Source organism: Ischnura elegans, chromosome 1 (genome assembly GCF_921293095.1).
Source record: "Ischnura elegans chromosome 1, ioIscEleg1.1, whole genome shotgun sequence".
Lineage (NCBI taxonomy): Eukaryota > Metazoa > Arthropoda > Insecta > Odonata > Coenagrionidae > Ischnura > Ischnura elegans.
The window spans coordinates 48,768,980-48,792,928 of NC_060246.1; the positions used below are offsets into that span (position 1 = coordinate 48,768,980).

The 23,949-nt window shown below is 38.8% G+C and overlaps 1 protein-coding gene across 1 annotated transcript in view; it reads left to right on the forward strand.

Annotated features, from left to right (window-relative positions):
* Positions 1 to 19,708: 19,708 nt before the first annotated feature.
* Positions 19,709 to 23,949, forward strand: part of LOC124170039 (LIM homeobox transcription factor 1-alpha-like) — a gene marked incomplete at its 5' end in the record, with an annotated part of 67,233 nt that continues 62,992 nt past the window's right edge. The window contains one exon of the mRNA XM_046549047.1: positions 19,709 to 20,001. Within this exon, the coding sequence (XP_046405003.1) occupies positions 19,709 to 20,001 (293 nt within the window). The remainder of the gene's footprint in view (positions 20,002 to 23,949) is intronic.

A 23,949-nucleotide genomic window follows, 5' to 3' on the forward strand; every position in this document is an offset into this window, starting at 1 on the left:
CCAAAACACCCAAAAGGAGGAAAGAGGGTTGAAGATAAGTCCGTGGCTGAGTAAATCGAAAATGCATCCAGGGACAAATTCTCCAATGAACCACATCTCGTAAGAGCAAAGCAAAATGGTTGTGATTATCTGCAAACACATTGCATGTTCTCTATGCATCAGCAGGAAGAAAAAGTTTGCAAGGGGATCGATTTAAGCTAAATAATAAATTTTAACAAGAAAGTGGCCAATAGATGGTTTTATCCGTCGGGAAGAAGTGACAGCATAATGCATTCAGAGACAACGTCTCCAATGAACAACATCTAGGAAGCAAAGGAAAAATGGTTGTGATTATCTGCAAACTTAATTATTGTTAGAGGCCCTCTATGCATCAGTACGAAGAAAAAGTTTCCTAGGGGATTTATTTAAGCTAAAAACGAAATAACTAACTCTCACAGGCAAGAGACCAATTGATGGTTCGTCAAACCAATATAAGGATTATTGACCGGTTATGATGGCGATGATTATTATTACACTATAATATTATCATTCAGCACTCCGAGTCTGCTTTTATCTTTGCTAAAGTCAAATATCACACATCAGTATTTTTGTTGATGGGATAAATATGCTTACCTGTATAAGTATACTCCTTACATTTGGATCTTACATATTTAATGTAAGTAATACAAACTAGGCAAAACAGTTTGTTACATTAACTTTGTTCATCGAAAGAAAAAGTGTTTTAAATTTAGTGCGACAAATATTCACTCCAAATGTTTTACTTTATGTTTCATTTTACCATCTTTTAGTGCTTCCGATAACAGTAAAATACTCTCGACAAGGATCCAACTCAATGTCACCGAAAGGAAATTATCAAGTATCACAGATGTCTGGACGTTATATTTATCGACGCCATTTATTCACAATTCAAAGACTGTTGAGTGCGACAAGATATGAACAAAAAACTTGTTTTCCGAGGTTGAAAAACTCGGAACATTACAAAAATAGTATCAAATGTGTTTCATGCAATTCCTTCTTTTAACTATCTGGATATTTGCTGGCAAAGCTAACAACAAAAATGAATTTCAATCTAATCTAAGTGTTGGAATTAATTTTTCTTTGGGCACAGCTAAACTTACGATTATTAGTCTCTGGAGGAAAAAATACAATTTTTGGAAGGAAGCCCTTTGCTCTTTTCATGGGCATTATGAAACCTTTTATATCACCAACATATATATACAGGCAAATAAGCGAAAAAAATGTTAGAACTGGAATTTAAAGTGGCAGATAGCTTAGTTTAAAGATAAAAAAATGTATGATAAATATTTTTTGCTGGTAATCTCCTAGTTCTTTACCACCCGCTATAATGATACTATACCTGATAGTATTCTACCATGTAAATTGAGCTAAAATACAGTAATTGAAACGGATTATAGGGCTTTGATACGCCATAGAGAGGCGAATAAACATATTAACTTGTAAAATAAAAATCAACTGATTTGGGCCTTACTTGGTGGAACGATGAAATATTCATGGTGAAACAAAAACACAGTACTATTCCACAAAATTTATTTAAGCTGTCTACTAGTTTCAACGTTTACACCGTCATTATCAAGACTAACTTAACTCGAAAGTTAGTCTTGATAATGACGGTGTAAACGTTGAAACTAGTAGACAGCTTAAATAAATTTTGTGGAATAGTAATGTGTTTTTGTTTCACCATGAACATTAACTTGTGTTTATACCTGCTATTCAGTTTCCGGAACAAGGTCTTGCACGTACTTGCGTGACCTCATTGATCATCCTAACATTTCCCTACCGGGTCACATATCTGAATAGCTAACCACAACAATCGTCACATTTAATTGATAACGATTTATGGCTCATGGGGAGTTAATGACACAAATGTCCGTAATAATATTAAGGCATCAGAAGAAACAAGTTTTGGGCAAAAAGCAGCCGAACGCAAAAATGCCTAAGTAGTTTTGATACTTCTAATGAGGAATATTATTCGTGTAGGCCCTCCCCTTTTACTCGTAATTTAAACATGATAATTTGATGAAGTTTTATGATGTGATTTAGAATTTTGTTGACTATAGAAATATGATGTGATTTTTGGTATTATAATTAAACAAATTAAGGCCCAAAAAGTTATTCACACGAATTCTAATGAAGTAGAAAGTTTTCTTTTCAGAATTGAGTTCACCAAAGAGACCACACAGTAGATATGCTGGCTAAATAATCATATAGGTCGAGAGAAATAGTTTTGATATGCGCCACATGCTCTCCTCAACTTATGCTCAGAATATCGAAATTAACTACAATTGATTAATATTTGAAATTTCATGTAAATATCCATATGCATAATGGATATTACGACAGGTGGCAGGATGGATCGGCAATTGGTAAATTTATGGCCAAGGTAAATTGTCGATTTTTATTGTGAACTCATGATAATAAGAATTACAGCTATCGTGCTCATGTCTTATCATACATCACCTCTCATATCAATAATAGATTGACTAAAATATATTCGAAAATTAATAGCATACGCAAATATTCACAGCAAATACGAATACAGCTCTACAAAAACGAATGATTTCTGAACATGGTGCTAACAATTTTCAGGTCACAAGTCCATTTAAAAATGCTAGAAACGTGTTAAGATTAAATCGCCATCCGTGCATATGTACACAATTTGTAAATAAGAACAATTTCAGCAAAATTATTCCTCTCCTTGATGTTAAGAGTGTAGGTATCTCATTTGAGAGTACAACTCTATTCTCTAACTCTCTTTCTTTACTAAATTCTAAGCCGATCGAACAGAAACTGGGAACCCAAAAATCTGAAGACAGTAGCAATTTCCATTGAAATATCATGTTCGATCATGTTGACACATCGTACAATAATACAGGAAATAATGGAACCTATGTAAACTGTATAAAATATCTCAAAATGAATTGTTATCCCATCACTTGGTAAATGTATCTTTCAAGAATGACCACTTTTTTATAGTCAATGTTTAAAATTAAAATAACACTCGCGTGTTTGCCACCTATTCCATAAGTAATTAATTAATATGAGGGATTGAGAACAATATTCATCCCCGTGCCTTACAGTAAATTGAGATTGTTGGAAGATAAAGATGACCCTTGGTGAAGGCAATTAATATCTACCATCAACATTGCGGCCGAAACGGTTAGGGAAAAGATGGTATATACTGTCATGTCGTGCCCAAGTTAAATAAAATAAACGATTTTTGAATATTATTACGAGAAATGGACCCGTTCATTCTTTTTTCTTTAACGATTCAAAGTGTGCTATATATTCTCATTGCTTTCAAAACCGATCATAAAAGTGGCCTAACTTTTCCCTTTCTCCGTCCTTCCACTGATGACCTTTGTGATACGAAATCATGCAGTTTTTGAGATAGAATGCCTTTTGGCCTCCTTATATGCTACAATACACATAAGAATTGTTTTGTTGAATAACCTCCCATTTCCAGGGTATTAGGCAAGACCCAATCATTAGGTAGACTATGATATTCCCTTTCCTTGACGGCCAGATCTTTATGGACGACCTCAAAACCTGAGAGCGACGTAAAGAAAAGGACTCAGTGGCCTCCTTGCACCGTCATCTGGAGAAATTATTGATTTCTTGACTTGCGTTCGGAGATAAATTGAAGGGAGGGATGTGTCTGGAATAGAAAGGGACATGGGGAGGCTTCGGAATTCTACGAGAGCTGTTTAGTGGGAGCGGAGAGGAGCGACCAACCAACAGAAGGGGACACTGCGCGAGGTAGGTCTACAAATCCACTGGATCACCGCCACGATGTAGTGCCTTGTCCCCAATACGTCCATAGTAAGCTCTACAATCGTTAGAGAATGATGAGTTACCCTTACATATTTCCACGAGATGCGATAACAAATATTACAATATACCGTATTTTAGATTTTCATTGTATTTTACGCGTACTTAGAATAGATTGCGTGTTTAAATTTATAAATGCAGAAATTGGAATTGATTTAATTATAATGAATTACGTGTTTAAAATTATTGAGCCAACAAAGGAAACCGTAAGTGATCATTTTCACTGACACAGTAAAATCTAGACCGATCCCCTTGCACTTTATATTCTGTTTTCCACTTCATGCTAATTCACGTTCAATCCCGCTGGAGAGGTATATTTACTTACACAGTAGCAGCGACATCCATTCAGGGCCGGAAGGTCTATTGGACATTCGGTGGTTGGTCGGTCATTACCTACTAAACACTTCAGTAGCCGCATTATATAATTAGAATTTCTACTACGATTTTCAACTCGCTTTATCTGACTGTGAATAGCATTCTAACCGTGGTTGATCCTAAAAACAGTATACACACCGAAGAGTAGCCATGATCGGTTGTAAGATGAGCAAGGTGGAAACGAGGCAATGGTTATCAAAACTTCCATAAGGGTCGGCGCAGTCACTGGCGGACTGCTGGCGCGTGGTCACCTCAGAGGGAGAGGGACTGGAGAGGAACAGAAGGGAGAGAAAGGGAATGGGATGTCATGTGGAAAGAGCAGAGGCATGGAAAAGGGTTAGCTTTGATCTCCGAGAAAAAAAAGTCAACGCCATATCCGCCACAAGGTTGGAAATCAACAATTTCTGCACAGCTTATTGGAGAATTTTCGGTTATAATTTCTTTATTTTTCATCGGACCAAAAGGTAGCTCCTAGCACTAAGCTATACGCGCCCTTTGAGCCGTAACAATAAGCTAAAATGGATTCCCACTGTGATGGTTTATCCTCGGGTTTTGTCAGAGTTGTGTAAGGGGGATTGCGTTTTATTTTAACCGAGCTCGTTCGGATATCTCGAAATTAATTTATATTTTCCTATAAGACCCATCCTTATTTATGAAATTCCGTTGGATGAAATAGGAATATTCATTCCAAAAACCGAGCAATATCAACCATCAGTTTTTACACCCGTACCAGCTTTCCTGGTTAGAAAGGAGTTGACTCACAGCTCAAAGGAATGATACGGATCAAGGGTGTTCCAAGGGACATTTCAGTACCTAATTTAGAAGTGAGTAAGAATGGTATTTGTTAATACCTATCCTCTGTGAAGACATGTTAAAAATTTTAAGTTACTGATCTATGGCTACAAAGAGCATTCGCCATTTTATAGACACCATGAAAAAAGGATGAACAGTACGTCCACCACTGAGACTGAAAACTTATAATGACACACAAGAAACACACATATGATATTAACATTGAGATAAAATTAAGCTATGACTAAAAATTCAATATGCATACATAAGTTTTCACTGAGCATCGATCAAAATCCACCAAAGACGATGCCGTATTCTCGCGATCAAACATTCAGCATTATTTTACTTCGGAATAAACTTTGATTCTACTCTGCAAAATCTTAACGAATTCAAAATTATGGAAATTTGCCTCACAGTGTTGAAGATATAGCTGACATATCGTTTTCACCAGCACCGAGTTGTAGTCAGACCAAATCATCCGCGATTTACGTTAATTTTCCGTGCAATTACTTGAGACAAATCAGAGTATTAAGAAGGAAATAAGTGGACCTTAGAGCGAATAAACGATTAAAATTCTATCCCAGTCCAAATTTGACAGATCTTTGCCTTATTTATTATCTACTTAAATTCCCGTTCGAATGCATAGTTTGCATGCAAGTTTCAAATCTTTCGGCAACACACAAGTCACGACTTCAAAGTAATATCTTTGATCATCATATTAACATACTTAATTAATAAATATAATTTGATAATAATAACACTTGACATCAACCAACCAATTCACGATAACATAGTAATACAGAGCTGGGTCATGTCCCTCCGGATTTATGTAAGCCGAAAGCAACAACTTTTAATTTGGGTGATCACGCGACAGGCGGGTCTCTGGTAGTTTTTCAGATTGAAATCCCTAACGTATTCCCCTCCAAATACATTTATGCAACATGTCTCCTTGCTTTGAGCAATCATCAAGTACATTTTTGCACATAGGAGTAAGCATACACTGGGATGGGGAGCAATATACGCTGGGATTTTGTGTGGGTGAAGAAAGAATAAGTCCTTCTCACAATTTTCAACCCTTCCATGTTTCCCCCACTCCCAATTTCGTCACAAACAGCTGAGTTTCTTAAACCCGTACAACTTAACTTAAAGGCAAAAAGCGTTGAAAGAACTAAAAAGTAATTTGGTTGCATCGTACTATCGACACCAATTTCATCATCATGCCACTCAAAACACGACTTTCCCACATTATCAACCGCATAATCTTCGACGAAGTTGACACTTCAGGATCATCGATCTAAAAAAGTATATTAGCGACACTCAGTAAAATCAAAAGTCATTGCACAATTTTCTTCCATCAACGTAGTCTCATTAGTCTTAATTTAGAGGTGTTTTATACTATCTATATCAGTGGCGTAACTAGGAATATGCTTTAATGGTTGTGGGGGGGAGGTCCGAGGGTTAGTCACCGGTCGGTATTCGTCTCACAGCCATTATATTCATAAATGATCTTTAACTTTAAGCAGAGGCAGTAATTATATATCAAAATTAGACAATAGTTATAAATGATTCTACTATTTCTCTGAGGCTTTGGGGGGTGATCCATCCCCTCATCTCCTCCCCCCATATTTAGGCCACTGATCCATATTATACCATGAATTGGCTATACAAGAAAAATTATGAATGACAGAACACTGACATTAGGCTACTTTATTTCCGAATTTATGACTATAAGTTCCAAACAGAGGAACTATAATTTGATGTTTACAAGCATTTTATGGACCAAAAAATACAGAACTAGATTATGATATACAACGTTTATCATTTCAAGGAAAATGTTTAGCTAGTAAGTCAAAGCCATATAATGATGTTTTAAGACATATAAGTATCCGGTTCATTAAAAGGGAAATGACCATGATCATAAGAATTAATTCGAAATCACCAGATACACGGCCGGCCTTAGGGCGGGGCGACCGCCCCGGGCCCCGCGCTTTGGGGGGCCCCGCGTTCGTGAAAAAAAATAAAATATACGATAGTTTTGAATCAAGGTATCGTAACGGCGTAATTACGAAATCTGAATTTGGGAGGGGAACACATACTTAGCCAGAGAGTGGTAGGGATTCAAAATGCTCGAGTTTGTAGATGGGGTATAGAGTTTAATATTTTAAGTGAAGGGCCCCGCACTGAAGGTTCGCCCCTAGCCCCGCACCTGCTAGGGCCGGCCCTAACCAGATAGTCACTTAAAAGAAGCATTTTACGTATTAAATATTTGTAAACGCAATGCTCGTGACCAATGCAGGATTGCAGCATCAATCCTCAGTATCTCATCCCTCACGCGTTGCGGCAATGTTGATGTTTTCTGTATGTGTCGGAGGCTTAATCCGCGGTCCGTCAATTATTCACACCATCTGCTAATCAGCTGGTACGCTTTGTGAACACTTAATAGTAAGGTTAAAATATTTTTTCGGGTGGAAAGACCTTTTGTTCTCATAACCTCATTTTTTACAGTACAAATCACAGCCATTAACTACGAAGAGAATGTGTCAGTTGTAGTATTTAAACACTAACGTTCATAAGTTCATCCTACTCTGAAAAGGGTAAATTATCCTGCAGAATTTATATGCCTCAGAAAAAATCATATGAGAGTCTACAAGATTACTTCCATCAAAAATCGAATTGAGCATATTAATCGTTCATTTCCTTTCCCAAAATGTATCTTTCGCGCGGGGACTGCAATAACATGATGTAACTGCGATCGACGTTTTACGTTTTTTTGTGTACTGACGTCAAATTTAATTGGAAGAGGGAGTTAACCGTCGGTTAATCTGCGCCGAGGCCTAATAGCCGCCGATGAACGGGGTCGTTTCAATGGGGAGGTGGAGGGTGGGGACCCCTGAAGCCGCCACGCACTCTTCTCCAGGGCCTGTGTTGCCCCCCCCCCCCATTCCCTTGTTGTCCTCCTCCGTGACCCAAGTATCGTGCCCATGACGGCATAGGTCATATTGCGAGCGAGCTAACAGTCAGCAATAAATTCACCTCGACGACGACGTCCACGCCGGCAGCGGCGCCCGATGCTTAGGGCAGCAGCGCGAGATTAAATCTTCGCGCGGTCGAGAGCTGCTCCGATGACGACGTAAATTGGATCCCGCACATACACACTTTTGCACAATGCAATAACCAAGTAGGAACCAAATAGGACTTGGTGTACCGCGTCATTATATTCACTCCAACATATTTTCTTATCATTGAAGATGATTTTGAAAAAAATCAAGATTAGGCATGCATGTATTTGAAATAAGACATTTCCGATGATATTTAAAGGATGAATGAGTTGGGTACACGGGATAAGTTGCAGTTCTGGTAAATAGAACCTAGAATTAGTTCATTACGCCCACCCTAACTTTGAAAATATCCGAAGTCTATATTTTCATCACATTCAAACTCTCAAATATATAATAGTTAGTGTTTCAGTCAGATTACGAATTACACTTTTGTGCAATTGGTCTGCTGCGATAATCATCTTCGAAGAAAGATCATCACGTGAAATACCTCATATTTCACCAACTTCTCTCTTCCAGTGATCATTCTAACGAAGACCGTAAAGTACAGAAATAGATATTTTCCTTGAGTAATAATGCAGTAAATTGGTTATTTGATCCGCCGCATTCCTAATGGGGCAATCGCAGTGTAATGCCCCACAGCCTGAAGCCAGTCAGTCAGTTTAGTTTAAAAACCTTCCACATTTCATGTAAGTAAGGATTATGCAGTGTCTACAACCATTAATGTTACTAAAATTGATGGGTTTAAATAAAAATTATCCAAGTGGTATAAGGATATGCGCTAAAATTAATGATTCCTTTGGGTGATTTGGTTTTTGAGAGACATATTCAAATGGATAAGTGACTGCAGGGTTTCGAGATTTTATATAATTGTGGGGTTATCTTATTTTATGTGATTTAAAATTCAAGTGATGATTAATTCATAGTTAGTAATCGGTAAAGACCATCAAACTTTCTAGCTGACTAGGAGTAAATGGCAATCCACCGGGACACATAGTCGCGACAATACTGATTCAGGACTGAATATAACATACTTTCGGCAAAAAAATTGAGGTAAAAATAAGCAACCTGAAGAGGAGAGTCATAATAAAGAAAATTAATATAATGCGTTTCCAGAAAAAAAATCAGTCAATAATCAAGTATTGAATGGAACAAGTAACTTTGTACGCAGTTACTCGCACGGGTGCAACGTTATAGACACCAGGGGTGAAATTCGCCATGAAAAAATCATTTGTCTTAGCCGGGACTCGAACCCAATCTGCCGGTCAGGCTTGGTGGTGTATCTAGTATCATTACTGACCGGCAATCGGGAGATTCGGGGTGGAATCCCTGCTAACTAAAATGATTTTTTCTTGCAGTTTTCATTCTTTGTGTACATAAAAATCTGCAGTAGAGAAATAAACTCATTTAATTCAATTTAACGCACTTTTCGGTACCATAAACTTTAACTTATATACGAAACTCGAGAAAATTCTTAATCAACCTTTGTAATGAAGGAGAGATGAATAGTTTCAGGGAACGATCAATACAATATATTTGGCATACTACCCAGTAGGGCCTGCACATTCTCAGTGACTTTGTTGTGACTTATTCAGGCACAGATATTCCACAGCAAAGTAGGGTGCCGACGTCCCTTTCTTTCTTCCCCCTCCGCGATTATCCCCTCCGCCCTCAGAAACTCGGCAGCAGCCGCCTTTTGTTCAGAAGTGTTGTCTCACGATCAAGATCATATGGAAACGTCAGCTGTTAGTCATTTGTCACCGAAGATATTCGACATCCTTCCCATTACTTCCATGACTGGAGCAGCAACATATATTTATGTAACAGTAAGTTTTTCTTGAAACGCAATGCCTTCAGTCGTCGAGAGAGAAGCATTTAGAAGGAACAAGATAGCAATAACCATTTTTCGAATATACCTTTTCAATTTGACAGAGATTTACTCACCGAAATGTCACTCAACATTTTTGAAACTGCTCAAAACTTGCGGATATAAGTTACAATTTTCGCATATTCACACCATACAGCCATTTTAAAATTCTTTCTTGTATTCACAATTTCCATTTTGGTTTAGGGGTTTTACATGCCGTTTTATGAATATGCATCAATCCGAAAGTCATAAATGTACATTTTATGCATCTAGGGGATGTGTTCCTTCACCATCTCATACTCTCAGCTACAATTGACAAGTTATTTTACATAAAAAACCAGTCACTTTCAATATCTCATCTAGTCAAGGAAATAATATTATGCATATTCATATGCATATTATAGATAGTTTCAAAATTGAAAGTATTATTCTCAGTATACATATAAATTTTTACATTTCATAATACAAATCATCAAAATTATGGTTTCTAATCCATTAAGATTTCCATAATTACGGAATTTGATTTACTGCTGAACGAAATGTCTCGATAAAATCAGCGGACTTCGATTAATATGTAATTCTTTTTCTTTGTATTAAAGAGAAGCTTAAAATATTACGACTGGTCGGCTGGTTGTTACAGTGTCCATTAATAGAATACTGAGACAAAAGCAAGAATTATTTTCTCAATAGAGCCTCTTAGTTACTTTCCTACCTCAATAATATGATCTTAATATATCTCTACGTACGCATTTCTTATAAATTTTAAGTGACTATTCCACGATCAATTTTGTGCATGAATAAATGAATCCATTTTTTTCTTAGCAGGAAGCAAAGTTGGGGTTGAGGTGATGAATTGGCTGTTTAACCCAACATATTCCTATGCTGGGCCCAATCAACATGTCAGCAGTGAATTTGATTAGGTGAGATACCCCGAAGTTTCTTGATTGCTTTGAATGCAATTTAATCGTATGGTAGTATAATTTATGCATTTAAAATATTGTAATGATATTTTCCAAGTTTCAATCAATAGCTCCAAAAATTCTTATTTCTATCCTTAATTAGGTTATACTAACGGTGTTGTTAGCTAAGCAATCAAGATACCCAAGCATTTTGATATGCATTTTAACTACTTAGGAGTGTATCTCTCCGGGATTGAGTATTTCATAGCATATATTTCATAAATGTTCATTAAAAATGAGGGTACACATTGACTGAAAGCAGGGAGCCAGTTTAGAGTCGAATAGGGATGGCCATCTAAGGGGAGAATTCACTTCAGGGGCAAAATTTTAAGTGAACTCCTCCTTTGATCTGAAAACCTTAAGGGCGTGGTGCTCCACACTGATTCCCTTCGGACGCGTTCGCGTTGAACTGCCTGTGGGATAACGCTTAACAAGTGTAAGGAAGTAGAAGAATAATAGTTTTTGAACGAATGGAGTTTGAGAGCGTGATAAATATGCAAGAAATAAATTTTTCGTAAAAAGGTAAAAATAAAATAACCTTGAAGCTTGCTTAAACCCAATTCGAAGGTGTGCAACTGGACTTAAATATGTTTGAAGGATGAATAATGTTCGCCAATTGGGTCAAAACGATATTCTATTTAGGCTCACTCAGAGGTACTAGGAAGCCAGGGTCAATGTTCTCTTCGGAACCCTTTTTCCAACTCCTCTTTCCAACGAAAAAACAGAATGTTTTGCAAGGTCTCCTATGGGGAAAAGAGGGCCTGATGAAAAGTGTCCCATGAAGTTGACCTAGATTTGTGTCACATCTTCCGACAGTGATAAATAGGCGGCTATGCTCTAATAACGATACAAAGATATTAACAATTATTTCGACAATGATTAAGATTTTCAGCGTCTCAACGATTGATAAATGTAGAGAAGTATGATAGAGACTCTTTTTCCTTCTCTAAAACTATATGTTTGAGTTAGAGAAGCGATTACTATTACTCCTCTAGCAAAGCGCTTATAAATGAGTACTTCAGCCACGAAACAAGTCTTCAGTTTCATTCCCTACAGAGACACCGGGTGTTCATGGGTTATCACCTCGTTCATGCACGTGCGAAGATTCCTTGGTTCATAAAACAATATGAATTGGATTCTATAACCTATTTACATAATATGGTTTTCTCACGGAAAACTTGATTTTTTGAGTTTTTCAATAAATGTCTTTGTTATAAAATCATTGAAAAACAAAAACAACCAACCAATCAGATATGATGATTGATATAATAGTAAAGCATGTACCATACAACTGACTGCCTCCCTCGCTGAATCGGCCTTCCACGGACACTTTAACTATGAGTAATTTCGATAAATCAAGGTTTTATAGCTACAATAATTATGAAAAAGAAAATATTAGACGTATTTAACCATTTACATAGGATTTGACTGGCACCAAAAGATTATCGATTGATTAAATGCGTTCAGGACGTGAATCCCGATGATTCTAAAAAAAAAAGATTAAATTTGGTGCTTTTGTACATGATTAGGCAAGCAAAATATCAGCATTCTACAATGCTAAATGTTAAGTGCCCACAAAATCACTAAAGAGTAAAATCACAAAATCTATGAACTATTGACGGATTACAGTAATTTACTGGAAGTTCATCTGTGAATTTTGACCATGTGTAGTTACTTGCGACGAACATGTATTTCTCCCTAGGAAAGAAGATTTAGAAGCTTATCTTTGGGGTTATTTTGGAAGACAACCCTAAGGGTGAATGGGCCACGTGCCCCGAGATGAGCCGACAATTATGAGGGCAACGAAAGGTCGAGGGCGGTATTTCAAGCGTCTGGGGACGTCGTCTACAGGGGAGGAAAAACACTGAGGTAGAGGTCCACACTCCCGCTGTTGAGTGACCAATAAGTCTCTTCCTCATAGGGGGCTCTTCAGAAGTCCTAAAAGTCACATGCCACAAGGGCAGGCACGTCAACACTTGTGATTCCGAAGGGCAGGAAACAAAATAAGGATACGACCCCAAAAGGCAACCCTGAAATGAAGGGGTTGGCATTGAAACTTTTCCCCAGCCATAGCCCTAATTATATCATGAAAATATTTGATAACTTTAGTCACATTTCATCTGAACGCTAACCATCCGTCAGTTTCATTTCTTAAAGTATGCTGTAAAAATGTCAATTAGTATGAGTTTCGCAATTATTAGGCATTAAAACAATTCCTCAAGGTTTAAGACCGACTTTTTGCGTGCACATAATTCCTTTTCTCCATTTTTTTATTTTGCCACTTGATATCATCTGAGATAACTTCTAAGACTAGAAGTTTTGCAAATATTAATTTTTTCATGCACAATTATTAGAATTGAAAATCTTACAGATTTCCAAGTACATCCTTAAGATATACATTTTAACACTCGCAGAAACTTTCTGTGAGAAAATCAAACTGGTGCATAACTCGAGTTATTAAGGATATGATGAAATGCAAAATAGTTTCCTGGAAAAAAAATAACTTGAGGAGAGTCAGGACATCATCATCATAGATATTTCTTGAGACGTTTCGCGATCAAATCAACAAGATTTTTTTTAAAGAGGGCGCCGGTAAAGATTCTTCGCGGAAAAAACTCCGTCGCGGATGACGCCGCTTTACAGCGGAGGTATATGCCGCATTAAATCCTCGTGGGCCCATAATATAATGGAATTTTTTTACCAGACGAAAACTTCAGGTTCGTTCAATATTAAACTCGTAAAAATTTATTACTTTTTATAAGAAGCACGAGCTGCTTTATAGTCCCGCTCCCATTCATTCCCCTCAACCGCCGTCCTTGATCCACTCCTACGCACCATGGATGGGGAAAAACTACATAAACTTGTGCCAGCGGCATTCTTCCTCGAAAGAGCATCGTACATCTCCCGAGTAAGAAGGCTGCCTGGCGCACGAAAAATCCTCACCCTCGGGCAGGGTTTTTTAAATGGCCGGCTCGCCGTCACTTAACCAAGGAAGCGAGTCTGTGCAGCATCCCTCATGACTGGAGCGCAGCCGAGCGGGCATAAACCGCAAGTGGACATTAAAAAGGGCAGTCACGAAAAACATGAGAGGTCATAAGGACAGCTTTTTCATGTGGGTTGGGGGATGAAGTGCGCGGTACACGTATATGGATGGTTTTTTTGGATTGGGGAGGGGGTTGGTTTGGGGATGAGGAGGGTAGGTGACGCTCCGCATGAAAACAGCTGCCGCCGACGCGCTCCCTTACCCCCCGTTACACCAACCTTGCCCACGTCCCCCGCCCCACTTCGCTTTTCACGGTCGCTTATGCGGATGGACTAGTGCAGCACCGGCCAGCTCAGGAGTCCTTGCCATCCCCGTCAGCTCAGTCCCGTTTACGGTCTCCTCGGGGAAGGAAGATAGGGATGGCTCTCCTCCCCTCTCTCTCCCCCCCCCTCATACATATTACTTCCCCTCTGCACGTCACTACTGCGCCACACCCTCTGGGTCTCCTATTGAGGCCCACGCAGGGGACCTAGTAATCGGATAGCAGCGAGGGCAAGGACGAGGGGCCCGGGACAGTCCTGGACAAAAGGAGCGGAGACGGATGGGAGGGTAAGGAGGCGAATGATTGGGATTACTCGGGCGTGATTAATTGATTTGCAACGATCCTAGCAGGCTACTGAGACTTGAATTCTACCACAGGTGTCAGCCCTATCCCCTTCCGAGCTCCCCCGTCCCATTTATTGGGGTCTTACGCACCCCCGCATACACCCCTATCCCTGCACCATGCAAGAGGGGCATTTTTCCGATCGAATGCGGCCCACCGGGCCTTCCTCCCTCGCAACCCATCCCCTGCATTTGACCGAGGGAAGGCATTCCTCATCCTCCAATTCAGCCTTCGCCCACTGCACACCGTGCTATGATTCAATAAACCTCCCTCCCCGCCAAACTGAGAGCTCAAAGGCCATAAACGGCATCGCCTTTCCTAATTCTTTCGTCCCACTCCGGGTCGAATTATGCAAGGTGAGGCTACCACGTGACGGTATCGAATCGCAAGCATGCTAATATTTTCACCACCCCACCTCCTTTGTCTCCGACACGAGGGAATATTTTACCCGAGCCATAACCTGAGACACTCAGATGATGGAGTTAAAATTTTAAAAGTATTTGCAGTCGATGTTAAAAGGATTGGCGGAGGGGAAGAATAACATTGTTGCGTCTCTTTGAAAGAGGCAGGGTTTTCTATCGGCGTGGGGTTTTATTGAGAGATTATTTTGTATTGTGACCAGGGAGTGGTTTTCCTTTATCGGATTTAAAGATTAAAATGGAGCACAAAGAGTCCATAATCCATTGGTAATAGCATAACGTTTAAAATATACAAGTCGATTTTAACCACTCGCGCATGAAACTGAGCATGTTTATCTCTCTACTTAAGAGAGAGAGATATATATACTGTAATTTTAAATGTTTCTTATTCACCTCCAAACCCATTAAAGTTATCCGATTTAAACGATTTAGCCAAAACAAAAAAAATCAGGGTTATCACTTTAAGGAAGCTTCGAACTACTCACTTATAAATGGTAGTTTTGCTCGGGTTAAGTATGCTTTCAATAATAATAATATTTATAATAAATTACATTTATTAATAAATATTTTTCTAAAACCATTTCCCCCAATAGGTTACAATTTTAAACATTTTGTGTATAGTTTCCAATTAAAACGCTGACTTCTGGAATGAAATAACAGCTTTTTGCTTATAAATTTATATTTCGGCGTTATGATAATTCTTGAAGAACAAATTATCGAAAAAAATAATGAAATTATGTTGAAATCCGAATCTATTTATTCCGTTTTCTACGTTGTATGACAAAAATATAGTTTAATCTAATTTCATGTTATAAGAAATATTAATTGAGTCTATAATCTTCACAATTTTAGGTTAAAGTGTAACCTGGGTTGCAAGCCTAAACCCTTGTTAAAAGGCTAAAAATTGTGGTCAATTTCCAGGAATATATATTCTAGCGATTTATAGGCATTCAAGTGATAGGGATAAGATACATAGCTATAAATGTACCTGAATCAACATCCACCACAATATATTTAAATCTGATACCGACTGGGGCGGGGATAATCTGCTAATAAGCTAACTGAAATAATCGAAATAACGGAATCCTTTTTTATGCGAGATAAGACGCATGAAAATTATCCAGCAGCATCTTCAGATTGTCAAAATACACATGTAAGAACAGAATTGAATCAAATGAATTTTTTTTAGCATTGGGTGGATATCAAATTCCTAAAGAGTAAAGAATTTTACTTGAAAAGAAACCGAATCTTTAGTTGATAGCACCGGGGTGTAATAATTTTTAGAGAAGGAAAAAGTAATAGGTTGGCGAAATCCATGACGGAAGCCTTGATTTTTCATTCTTTTGTCAACTGAGTTTCTCCCGTAAGAGAATATCGAAACCAAAAATACATCAAGGACATGCTCTTAAAGCGCACAAAATCTTTTAATGTAGCAAGCGAAATTTTGGCGTTGCGATACGACTCTGATAGCTTTAACGTTATCCAGATATCAAGATTGCCTAATCAAATGACGCATTTGAAATTCCAATGTAACAGAGCACTTATTTTGCTTGGAGTGACAGAAAAAAAGCCTGGTCCGTGATAGGTTTGTTTGATAAATGCGATGATAAAGAGCGAGATGGAGGAAAGAACAAGAGAAAAGAACAAGAGAAAAGAATACACAAGCGCAAATGCGATTTCGAAAGTAAATTGCTGAATACTAGCCCATATCGCTGCAAGGATAAGCAGATATTTGCAAAATTAAGATGAGAAAATTTCAATTTTTCATCCATTTGAAATGAGGATGAAGAAATTATTGTTGTTCAGCAGAAATAAGGACATTAATCATAATTTCTAATTCGATGTATTAACATGAATCAGAAGCCATAACTGGCTTGGTTTGCCGGAAAAAATGAAGGAAAAAGCATCCGTTTAAAATGTAGCATATAATCTCTAGAAATGCAAAAAAAATTTCTTGTCGTCCCCAATACAGGAGTTTTTACGAGAAAAAATACGTCGCATGCGAGAAAATGAGACGTCGCATACAAGTAACTAAAAAGGTGAAATTGAGAAAAAATAAACTTCTCATAAATAAAATTCTCAGATGAACATTTACATATCTATTGTTATTTGTTTCTTATAGAACAGTGCACCTAACAAAATATATCTGCCAGAAAGCAGCAATGGAAATCAAATTTGAGAATAAAAATAAAAACCACGCTATCCAGGATATTAGTAATGGTTATTCTAAATTTCTCAAAAAATTATTTTACATTTCTGATATCAGCTACAATTAATTTACTAATTGTTATGATTCCTCATCAGCAAATGAAAAAATCCTCAAATTCTACATGAAACAGAGAACTTAAAAAGCTGATCCTCAGGAACATGTCCCTTAAGTGAAAACTTAAGAATGAAATTTAAGAGGAAAAAACTCCCTGTATTAATTCCAAGTATCCTGTCACTCAGAAAATTAAACTAATTGAAATTGATACATCTCCAAAGATTTGGATATAAATTTAAATGTTTCTATAATAAAAATTGCATGCTCTTTTCGTGGCTAAAAATCACACAAATCGCAATTTCTAAAAATATATTGATATTTTTTATCTAATGCTATAAAAGTATGTCATTTTGGAAAATGGTTATGATATTTTTTCTGTAAACGAACATAACTCTTTCAATGATAGCTATATTTATACGTATTATTGTCATATTTGATACAAATAAATCACATTGTCAGATAAAAGGTAAATGTTTCAGTATGTTACTTTACAATATAATTTTGGCAAGCGAAATTTTCACAGCAACAAAAGCCAAAGAAATTACCTGGAATTCTCATGAAGACTAAAAAACAAAAGGACATTCATATTTCCCTGCCGAATCACACAATTCGTTCAGGTTACATTCACATGAAAAACGAGGGACTTTTCCCAAGAGTACCATCCACCCTAACCATTATGGAAGACGAAACAATTCCATCCTGCAGTATTGTCATGCAAATGAACAAATACAGCAAGCAGCTAAATTAAAAATGATGACAAAACCAGACTAAAGAGAGAGTTCATATTGGAGTTCCCTGGGGAAAGGGTGTTCTCACTGGAAAAGTCCTGGAGAATGACGAGGTGGAGAAAGGGACTGAGAAGGGTTGGCTGTGAATTGCGAAGAAACACGACTTTGACTCGAAACAATTTCTTCAAGGGGAAGAATATCAGATGAACTGTTGAAAACTTCGAATGCGGCCGGTGGAGAAAAAAATTAAAGCAAGTCTCGGAAAAGGATTCCTAGTCCCCTCCTAAGAATCGTGCAGGGAACGGGTGGAGAGACAGAAGTTTTAACCAACCAAGGTACTTCCGAAAACCTACACCCGCCAGCAGCACACTGGTATTTCTTCCGTCAGTCCAACATCTATCGCACACTTACCAAATTCCTTACGGAGGCGGCTCATTAAATAACTCGGCCGCGCTGTCGGTCGCCGGCTGAAAGTTTTGTCCCCTTATCTGCGGTCTCGGGCGAGCTCCCTCACCTCGCACACAAGCACACATCAGAAGCCACCGCTTCGTATCTCCCAACATGCTGATCCTCACTCCTTTCCCCCTCCCTTACCCACCCCTACGCCATCGTTCATCCCGAATGCGTGCATCGCTCCGAAGATTCAGCAAAACCCATAGCTGACTACGTCTACACCACTGCTTTGATGTGAATTGAACTCTTATTACATCCATACGACCATAAAAATATTTTTAAAACATTAAAAAAAGGTTGTAGCAATATTTGCCACAGGATAAATTAGTTTGATATTAAAAACTAGCAAAGCATTACGTAAACCTAACATGCAATGATTTTGTAATGTAAATTATGTGAGTGGAATATGTATCCCGTACTTGGTTTTTGGGCATTTATTTATTTTTATTCAAAAGTTGAAGCAATTAGCTGAAGAAAAACTATAGGCAATGATCAATCTAGCTCAAATCCTACCCTAAAATCAAACATCTAATCTGTTTTCTCCGCATAAATCAGTGTAAACTCATATGTTAATTACTAGGTCATGATTCCAATGCAGGTTTGAATTGTCATTTTCGTTACAAGCATTCTAGGTACAAGTATTACAGCTATAAAAATATTCTGTTCATATTAAGAACATAAAACTACTATTACTCACGTGCAGTAAAAAAGGATAAGCAACAACGTAGAATTCACCGCTAAAAATCCTCAGTGTAAGATTTATTTAAGAATTTACGAAAAATTTGGAATTCGAAAGCTACGTTTTGATTGTCAAGCGCTATAAAAAAATGAGTTTCATGATAGACATAATCTAGTCCTTTTTAGGTCACATTCCCTAGAAATATCACAGCATACAACATAGGATATGCAGTTTCACTGGGGATGGAAAGGATTAGAAATACAATAATTCTTCTTTCCTGACATGATTCTAATTCGACCCCTACGATGAGGGAAACAAGACATTTAGCCGCCTCAGCAACCCAATTCTCTTGTTCAGTACTCCTCGCTGTTGAATGAAAACAGGTTAACATTGTACTTGGGTCTCCTCAGTCACCACATATGACTGCCATCCTCTCCCTATTGTCATTGTGCCGCATGATATCGTGTATAAGACTCGTATAGACGGAGACTTCGGTACTTTTCTTGCTCCTCATCCCTTCCTATCTCTTCCTCATGCTGCAGGTTGCCGACACAAAGGATGGCCGAGGACCGGAAGCCTCCTCCTCCACCCCCGGGCCCCCCGCCCCCTGTCACCCTCCACGCCCCCCAGCTGCCCATCCCCGTCCTGCCCCCCGGTCTGCCCCCGGTCTCCGCCGCGCCCCCCTCCGCCTTGGTGTCCAACGGGGGCGGGCCGGGAGGCGGAGGACCCCCGCCCCCCGGCCCCACGGAACTCTGCGGTGCCTGCGTGCGGCCCATCTGCGACCGCTACATAATGCGAGTGGCGGACGCCTCGTACCACGAGCGGTGCCTGCTTTGCAACGAGTGCGGCACGCGCCTCGCGCACAAGTGCTACACCCGGGACTCCAAGTTCTACTGCCGCCTAGACTACGACAGGTGAGTCCAGCACATCCTTTATTATTCTCTCCTCTTTCTGTACCGTTTAAATGCCTTGGAGACACCTGATTAATGGTTCCGGTTCCAAGCATTTAGTTCTCTGAAGTAGCTCAGTAGCAACACGAATGGAAATACAGGGCCTCCGTCCGAAAGAGTAGCCTGCATATAAGCAGATGATTCCCATCCTTTAGCGGATGTCTCCAAGGTTCTCTTGTTGTTAATTTTCTTAAGCTAATTTTCGATTGCATAAAAAGTCTTTTTATGTGCCACGGAGTTGATGTGGTCGTGCTATATCCCTCCACACATCTATACGCTCTCATCTATAGCCTCTCACATCTATACGGTCTTGGCCAACGCGCTCTTCACGCTGTTTGCTGAGGCGAGTTTTATTTAGCAAGGGAAAAGGGAAAGAATTCATCGTGAGAACAATAAATGAAGACGTTTCTAATTTTAATTTATGTAATTCTCATCTCTCGATGGGCTTAAGTATACATTGGTGACGTTGTTTTCGCCAAAGCATAATTTAGTGTAATTTGATTGGGAAAACGGGTGTCAAATATTCAATTTCAATGTAAATGAGCAGCATTAACCGCATTTCGAGGAGCATGCCCATGCGAATCCTTCTCCGGCCGAAAAGTTAAAAATTCATGTCAATCGGGCTCTCTTTCTAGGATAGTGCCGCATTTCAACTTTTCGGATCTATTCAACTTCAGCAACGCCATTAAAATTCACTGCGTGTTTCCTGTTTTTTCATCCGAAATAAAAACAAAATCTTCTCGTATAAGTACAGAGAAAATGAGGGATTTCGCCTGAAAAAGCAGCATTTGAATTGACCAGAAGATTCCTAACTTAGTTATCGCCATTCAAGCGTGTTGTCAGTAAACTACCAATGAGAAATTCATTAGGGAAGGTGAGAGGGGAAAATAATCTTAAAGGGAGCAGAAAATATATAGATTTCAACCCTGCTAGAGTAAAATTATATTTCCATCACATTATCAATGTTTAGGTTTGTATTATCATCTTTTATCAGCAAAGATTAACTAGGCCATAGGCAAAAACGTTATATTTTTTTGCGAATTATTCTTATGCCTCACATTCACAACCAATCTTTTGCTATTTCTTCCTTTATTTATATAAATTTTACTTGCTGCTAAGCTCAGAGGAAGAGTATTTTATACCAATTTTATCGCAAAGTGTGGAATAAATGTTACTGTTTCCGCATACTTATATTATACTTATGTGGTGAAAAGAAATTTGAGGGTCAAGGAGGTAATTTGGTGCCTTTTTCGTACAGAATCTACGGGTTCGACGGCCACATAATTTTTTGACGGGTAATTTCTGCGTAGTACTTCCGAGTTTTTTTCATCGACCTTAGAATTCTAATAGCGTGCAAAACTTGGAGGGTGCAATTGATTTGAAGTACCATGCAATAAAAATCTTTCTCAAAATATTCTCCAGGTTTCTTCTCACCTCATCTTTAAATTTAAATAGACTGGTCGCATTTAGCGACCAAGTACATGGTTATTTTATCGTACGTAGTTGTTAATTAATCTTTTCTTGGTGAGAGTTACAGCTCCAAGAGCTCTAGTACGAAAAATAGGTAGCCAGAGGCATTGCTCACCGCGGTTTCCATCTCATAACCGTGTGATCCTGAAGGGTGACCATTGTGTTGCACTGTTCAGGATGCTAGGATAGGTAACTAACCCTGAAGACGATTGCGGATCGAGACGTCTTAAAACTACATTTTGGATGGTTAAAATTAGAATCTAAGATGCCATGTCAATAAAATGTACACTTAGAATGGAATATCATATATTTCTCGTCATGCGAGAATCTTTCTCGTCGTTTCTATCATAGTTAGCCATTCTTACTTGATCAACTTATTGTCGCTATTAATTCCGCAATGAAAGTCTGCGATATTTCACTCATTTTCCAGAATTATATACATAGTTACTGTTGCATATTGGAACGAGATAGACTAATAATTTCATATAATTTGCTCAATTCCGATCTCTTCACATCATTTTCAAGAAAATAAAGTTGCTACATTCCATTTAAAACACCTGAATAGGTCAGTGCTGTTGAAGAACATTTGGAAATTAATAAAAATAAGAACACAATACACGATATAACTAATTATCTCGACCTTCGTAAATCAAACTGGATCAAATTTCTATTAGCCCCACTTACCTTTTATTTCGTTTATAGGCTGTGTAATTTTACCTATGAATGGGAGTTATTTTCAAAGGGAATTTTAGATATTATTAAACAAACTATGAGTATTGAATATTCAATCATAATTCAAATATAGTAAAATACATAATTTCACGCCTAGATTTTAAATTATATTTAACTTACCCCAAAATATTTTTCTGGCCGCTTCATACTGCGCCATGAAATGAAAGTCATTTTCACCAAATCATTTGCTAGCTAAGCACATTCTGCAACTTCGCGTTGGGTTTGTTTTTTATCGAATCCGTCTCCCCCTCATCTCGATTCCTCCAATGCACACTAAGCTCGAGAGAGATCCGCTGCCCGACTCTCTGGCACCGTCAGCCATTCGACGAAACGCAAGCGCCACGCATTCCGAAGATAAAATCCACCTCGTGTTTATGATGACCTTTGTTTATCTTGAGGCGGGCAAGTAAACCATGGGCGACCACAAACCCCTCCTCCTCAAAGTTTCATCTCTGAGAGAGAGCCGAGTCTAGAAAACCGTGAGTGTTAGGCGTAAAAAGAGGGGAGGAGGCATTGCTGAATCTTTTGGAGGGGACCGTTCGTGGAACAAAGACAGGATTGAGAAGGAGATGGGGAGGAGGAAGTTGCCTGACTCTAAGAACGCGCTGGATGCTGAGGTTGCTCTGGTTTAAAAGGAGCGGAGGAGATAACGATTGGGCGATGAGGTCACATGGAGAAAAGTTTTTATTTTTTTGCTCTGTTGTTGAGCGTGCTGGAGGGAGACGAAGGACGTCTTCCTGACCAAATACTCATGAGGCCTTTGCTCTTTGGGTGGGGGGAGTGGAAATGAGATATTTTGACAAGCGGTAAAGAGCGAGAATGAAATGCGGCAAGACAAATGACAGCGGGGGCTTAGTCTCTCTCCTCAACGCCATCCTCACCGCGTCCGATGGCTCCTTTCAGGACGTAAACAACCAGAGCGGCCCCTCGTATAAAAGACGCAACGAACGAAGCAAAGGCCTGATTCCCGTAAATTAGAAATAGGGAGAGCAAGGGGAACGCCGCCCGTCGGCGATTGTTACTATAAACCTAGCCCCTGATATTTCTTCTGGTTCATCGGAAATCGTTTTAGATTATGTACCGAGGGAACACATCATCCACTTGTTTTATCAGTGAATCCATATTTTCGCAACAGCGTTGATACTCGGTTTCACTCGGACACACGACAAGGGTATTGACACTCATTGAAAGACGAAAGATCAGAGGTTTTAACGCTTGCGCGTATACGAAGGCAGTAAGTTTATGGCGTCATTTACGTATGATCATCATAGACGTAAAACAGTACTGCCCTTCCCTCAGTCACCAACGAGCAAGTTGATAATAGATATTGTCCTCAGATGACGCCATGAACTTCATGAGTGGCCGTCAGCTGTCGCAAATACTTGTTTTTCATTTATGAATAAGTTATCGAATGTAGGTGAGGATTTTTCCCAAACTCAATTTTTTAAATCTTCTACCGCATTCATGAACCCATCGATTTGTGGTTAGAGTGAACAGTGCGATTCCGCCGGTTTTTCTGTTTAGGGTCTCTGAGGAAGATGATGGTTTCCGACACCGCATGCGAGACCTTAACGAAACATAACAATGAATGCGCCGGGTGAGAGACGATGCTCAGTTGTCTACACCCATCACTCCATTAAAGAAACATGCCATGGTCAAGTGATGTTGTTGTCTCCAATGTTAGTCATATCTACTTTCAAGGGTGCTATT